Source organism: Pyrus communis, chromosome 12 (assembly GCF_963583255.1).
Source record: "Pyrus communis chromosome 12, drPyrComm1.1, whole genome shotgun sequence".
NCBI lineage: Eukaryota > Viridiplantae > Streptophyta > Magnoliopsida > Rosales > Rosaceae > Pyrus > Pyrus communis.
Genome location: NC_084814.1, coordinates 14,292,877 through 14,298,997, shown reverse-complemented (window position 1 = coordinate 14,298,997; position 6,121 = coordinate 14,292,877). Strand labels below are relative to the sequence as shown.

Here is a 6,121-nt window from a genome sequence, read left to right as displayed (position 1 = left end):
CCCTTAGCCTTGTTTGTCCCCGTGCATACTTGGGGTAAGTCTTCCCTATATGCGAAACAACTAATAATAATTAATTAATAGGGACATATATGAAAAAGCTAAGAAACATTCCCCATAGTTTGCTCAAACGGAGGGTTTAAATATACCAAAACGTTATGCTTGACGTCACGGACCCACGCATGTTAAGCACTCGTCGACCGGAGGCTGAACACTTCCTCATGCGTCGCCTAGCCCATGGCCACACGTGCGCCCACACGCAGGCCACGCGCCTGGCAGAATTGATAGAACCCAAGGAATATTTTGTCAGACTTGGTGGAATATTCTGTTAAATAGTAACCGAATCTAACAGCATTGCCTAACGACGTTAGAATATTTCGTCAACTTTGACGAAATATTCTCTTTCTTCTCAGGTGATCCTTTGCCATCCACCAGCGCCGATGCTGTAGTCTGGTTCGTCGGAAACTGGAAAAATCTCACCGGTTTGTGGAGAAATTTCAAAACACCATAACTTCTTCATTTTTCAACCAGTTTTAATAAACTTTATATGGATTTGAAGCCCGGAAAAAGGAGAATAAGATTTTACCTCTTAAAAGTCCAAGAGGTGAATGAAAGTGGGTGAAAATCCACTCCACACTTTCAGCCTTACTTTTGTTGTCTCAAACCCGATGGTCTCCTCGTCAACTCCACTTCAAAACTAGGCTTGTGACCTCGGGGAGTCACCTAGAAGCTTCCAAAACTCCCAAAACTATGGGAAAACTCCACTCGAGTTGGATCTTCAGGTCGCTTCGAGTTGAAGGTTCAAATCTCGATCATTTCATGATCGGTTGGTACAGATAAGTTTGTGAGGTGGATATGATCACAATGGTGGTAGTTTTAAGCTTGATCTGTGAGTGTTTGATAAAGGTCCATGTAGTTGTAGAGAAGAAAAAGTGACGGGTGAAGATAGAGAGAATGAGAAGACGAGAGAGATAGAACATGAGTTGTGATTGGTTGAGAAAAATGAGAGAGACTTTTTATTGGTAAAAAAGAAAGGGTGTCTGATTGGCTAAAAGGAAGTGGGAAATGAATTGATTGGTGAAGGAGATAGGGCACGAACAGGTTTTTTTTAAAAAAGGAAAAAGGATAAGATTTGCACATTTTGAAATCCAACGAAATCTAATGAACCCTATCGAAAACAGTTGTTTTTCAGTATTGAAAAATTACCACGCACGTGTACAACTGTTATGCTTCGTTATGCTGCTCTGTTTCCTCGGTAGCTTCCTTAACATAGTGGTTTGTCCATAAAACTTTCACCATACGAATTGTCTTGTTCTTGAGAACTTTGTCTTTCGAGTCCAAAATCGTCACTGGAACCTTATCATAAGTCCAATATGGATTAATCTCTAATGGCTGAGGAGGAATCACATGTGATGATCAGAGATGTATTTTTGTAGTATGGACACGTGAAACACATTATGCACCCTTGACAACTTTGGAGGTAGATCAAGTCGGTAAACAACTTCACCAACTCGCTCAATGATCTGGTATGGTCCAACGTAACAAGGGTTTAGCTTTTCTTTCTTCCCAAAACGTACAACCTCTTTCCATGGTGACAACTTTAAGAATACCCAATATCTAACCTTATATACTCTGTCGGTTGAATGTCTGTCTGCTACACTTTTTTGTCGATCCTGGGCTAGTTTCAAATTAGCCTTTATCACCTGAATGTTTTGTGTTATCTCATTCACAATTTCAGGACCAACCAAAACTCTTTCATCGACTTCGGACCAACACAGCAGGGTATGACATGGTTTCCCATACAACACCTCAGTGTCATACCAATGTTGGAGTGAAAACTGTTGTTGCAGGTGAATTCTATCGAAGGAAGTGCTTGTGCCATGAGTCTTCGAACTGTAAGACGGAAGATCTCAACATATCTTCCAACGTTTAAATAGGTCTCTCTAATTGTCCATTGGTTTGAGGATGATAGGCGGTACTGTAGAGCAATTTCGAACCAAGAGCTTCTTGAAAAGCTACCTAAAATTTTGAAGTAAATTTGGGGTCCTAATCGGATATGATACTAACTGGAACACCCTGATACTTAACGATTTCGGAGACAAAAAGTTCGACCAACTGACTTAGCGAGTAATTCTCACGAACAGGCAGGAAGTGCGCTGACTTGTTAAGCCGATCTACAATCACCCAAATACTGTCGTAGCCATTTTGTGTACGAGGCAGTTTGAACACAAAATCCATTATGATATCTTCCCATTGCCACTGGGGTATAGGAAGTGGCTGTAGCAACTCGAATGGTTTCTTCCTTTCAGCCTTGACCTGTTAACAGACCGAACAACTACTCACGTACTCCGCAATTTCTCTTTTCATTCCTGGCCAGTAGTAGAAACATCGGATAATATGATATATCTTAGTACTTCCGGGATACATCGCATAATCGGAGATATACACTTCATTAAGTATTTCTTTCTTCAGTTCTTACACATTCGGTACATACATCTGATCGCCTTGCATAAGCATACTATCAGGCATTCGAATCCTGAGATCTCCCCTATTGTCGTTCAACACTGCCTGTTTTAACTCTTGGGATTCTGAGTTGTTCATCTAGGTCTCGAGAACACAATCCAACAAAACTGGCATCACTTGGAAGCTGGCAAGTAGAGCTCCCTGGTGATCCACTTCTAAAGCTGCTCCAGTAGATCTTATGTCAGTCAAAAGAGGAACACGACATGCATAAAGAGCATTAAGTCAGCTGTGAGATTTATTTGCTACAGTATTCGCACAGCCAGGGAGATACTCTATAGTGCAGTCATAATCATTTATTAATTCCATTTATATACGCTGCCGAAGATTAAGTTCTTTCTGAGTAAAGATATACTTAAAGGTTATGGTTAGTGAAGACTTGACACGTTTCCCCATCAAGATAGTGCCGCCAAATTTTTAAAATGAAAACAATAGTCGTCAATTCGAGATCATAAGTATGATAGTTCATCTCATGGGGCTTTAATTATCGTGAAGCATACGCAATCACCTTTCCATGCTGCATCAACATGCAGCCCAGACCATTCAGAGATGTGTCACTACAGATCTTGAAATTCCCATTCTCATTGGGAAGTGCCAAAACAGGCGCATGAGTAAGATAGTACTTCAACTGTTAGAAACTTCGTTCACAATCATCACTCTATTCAAAATTAACTCTTTTCCTGGTCAACCTTGTCAGAGGCAGGGCTATGGTTGAGAAATCTTTCAAAAAGCATCGATAGTAGCTTACAAGACCATGAAAACTCTGTACTTCAGTGACAATCTGACGTTGCTTCCAGTTTTCCACTGCTACTACTTTACAAGGATCCACAAGAACACCCTGGGTTGATATCATGTGTCCCAAGAAAGACACTTGATCCAGCCAGAACTGGCACTTACTAAACTTAGCGTACACTTGATTCTCCCTTAGCTTTTTCAAAACTAGACGTAAATGTTTAGCATGGTCAGCTTCGCTCTTAGAATACGCCAAGTTGTTATTGATGAAGACAATTACAAACCTGTCAAGGTACAGATAGAATACCCGATTCATCAGGTCTATAAAAGTTGCGGGAACATTAGTTAACCCGAATGGCATCACAAGAAACTCATAATGACCATATCGAGTTCGGAAGGCTATTTTCGGAACATCACTTTTGATCCTCAATTGATAATAGCCAAACCTTAGATCGATTTTTGAGAAAATGCAAGCACCATAAAGCTGATTGAAAAGATCATCGATACGAGGCAACATATAACGGTTTTTAATCGTCACCTAATTCAGCTGTTTGTAATCGATACATAGCCTCAAAGTTATGTCTTTCTTCCACATAAACAAGACTTGAGCTCCTCAAGGGGAAATGTTCGGTTGAATAAAACCCTTAACAACGAGTTCTTGCAACTGGGTTCTTAATTCTTTAAACATTGCATGAGCCATACGATACGGAGTTAGAGAAATAGGATCGATACTTGGAATTAGGTCGATGGTGAACTCCACTTCATGATCTGGTGGTAGGCCAGGTAAATCGTTGGGAAAAACATCAGGAAAGTATATGACTACTAGAACGTCTTCCACACGAGCAAAAGTGTCTTCAATCACCACTACATGAGCTAAGTAACCTTGACAACCCTTTCTCAACATCTGTTTTACCCTTATGGCAGAGATAAGTCCAAGTTTCAGACCGTTAAGTTCACCGATAAAAGTTACCATAGGCATGCCTGGTCGATGGAAGGTAACAATTTTCTGGTGACAATTCAACATGGTATGATTGTAATCTAACCAATCCATGCCCAAGATAACATTGAAATCAACGTTGTCCAAGGGAACAAGATTAACTGGCATTACAACATCCTTGATGAGAATGGGACATCCTCGATACTCCTAACTAACATAGCAAACTTCACCCCCTAGGCATCAAGAACTCCAACTCATAGTCGAGGGAAGTGAGGTAAGGTTGAGTCTTCTGAGCAAACATATAGGAAATAACTGAATGAGTAGCATCCGAGTCAATTAATATTCTAGCAAAATGGCCAAGAACATTCAATGTACCCAGAATTAATTCGGGGTTACCTTGAGCATCTGGCAAGGTGATATGATTGACATGACTCTGTGCCTGCTGTCGGCCTTCACGACCCTTGTTTCCCTGTTACCGTGTCCCTAATTGCCTTGACCCTGATTGGTCTGATTAGCCTGCTTGGTCGAACTGCCACTGCTAGAGGCTAGATTAAGATTCTAGTACTGCCCATTAACATACCATTATGATCTGCTACCCTGATACGACGTATAACCTGCCTGGTACTGCGAATAACTACCCTCAGGCGGGTACTAATATGCTTGTCCCTGGTACTGGGGTATGTCACCCTGATAATGAAAAGCATCGCCATAACCTGTCTGCTGATAGGTACCAAGTCATTGAATCTATTGTAGAGGAACTGCATGTGGTAGTGTAGGAGGCTAATTTTACTGATTCTGCGGACATTGATTAACTTTGTGCCCATCTGGCCGCAAGTATAGCACCAACTACTTCCCGTTTACACTCACCAAAATGACGATTATTGCATCTGCGACAAAGTTGAGCACTAGAATTATTAGGGTTCCTTTGATTCTGAAAGCGAGAACTACTTGTGGACTTGTCGCCCTTTTGCGGCGTATTAGAACTTGAACCACCACTTGACGATCCAGAACTATTACCATTTCTCTTGAAATTGACTGCCCCCTGTTATTATTCCTCTAAGCATTATTTTTATTATCCTCCTCATCATCGTCATCATCAGGAGCATTCTTGGAATCTTCAACACGAAGCAGAACCTTAAAGAATTCTTGGTAAGTAGAGCAGGGACTAAGTCACCAAAGACCGCAGTCGCTTATGAGTCCCCTTCTTAAAATAAATGAGCATCTCTCTGGGATTCTCAGCAATCTTGGAACAATAATGGGATAAGTCAGTGAACTTTCGGTGGTACTTTGTGATTGAAATTTTACCTTGCTTCAGCTCTATGAATTCCTCTCTTTCGATCCTTGTACTCCGGAGGTGTGAATCTAGCCTAAAATAGACTCCTGTGCCCACCATTATCTAGCTCCCAGACGGAAGAACCAAGTCGTTACATAACTCGAAAAGTCTTCTCAGAATGGTCGATCCAAACATCGGATTTCTCAGGTCCCTCATTATCGAAGAAATTATTTATCTGAAGATGGGATACAGTCTCTAAGGTAGTCCTCTAGGAAGGACAAAGTGTGGACTAAATGGCGATGGCGATCGCCTCACCGAGTTGCCCAAAATTCGGAAAGTTAGTCTCAGAAGGGACATGTGGCGCTCTACGAGGTGGCGTGATTCTGACAAAAGAGATAAAAAATTATTAGTACCTATAACACATATAAGGAATGCGGGACCGTCAAAACCTAGGCTCTGATACCAAACTGACACACCTCAAAGGTGACGTAACCAAAAGTGTAAGTGATGTAAAAGTGTAAATAAATTAAAACCAAAACTAGAATTTATTTAAACTAATAAAGTGAGTGCGCAGTAGTAGGTAGAACCCATGGAATACAAATGTTCAAAGTAGAAATGACAAATGAGTGTGCAATCGAAACTAAATAAATATTTAATACACA

At 40.9% G+C, this 6,121-nt stretch overlaps 1 protein-coding gene across 1 annotated transcript; it reads right to left on the bottom strand.

Moving 5' to 3' along the window:
* Positions 1–1,221: 1,221 nt before the first annotated feature.
* LOC137710041 (uncharacterized) lies at positions 1,222–4,354 on the bottom strand. Its single transcript, XM_068449001.1, has 5 exons — positions 3,957–4,354; positions 3,266–3,533; positions 3,026–3,145; positions 2,065–2,313; positions 1,222–1,389 (listed from the first exon to the last, which is right to left on the bottom strand). The coding sequence occupies exons 1-5, from the start codon at positions 4,352–4,354 to the stop codon at positions 1,222–1,224; spliced, it is 1,203 nt and encodes a 400-aa protein (XP_068305102.1).
* Between the last annotated feature and the right edge of the window lie 1,767 nt (positions 4,355–6,121).

Excerpts from the sequence above, each read along its gene's own strand:
- LOC137710041 (XM_068449001.1), bottom strand. The coding sequence starts at position 4,354 with ATGCCAGTTAATCTTGTTCCCTTGGACAACGTTGATTTCAATGTTATC. Across the intron at positions 3,534-3,956 it reads GATCCTATTTCTCTAACTCC|GTTTGTAATTGTCTTCATCA; the intron begins GTATCGTATGGC and ends GTACCTTGACAG. Across the intron at positions 2,314-3,025 it reads TGTTGATGCAGCATGGAAAG|GTCAAGGCTGAAAGGAAGAA; the intron begins GTGATTGCGTAT and ends GTCTGTTAACAG.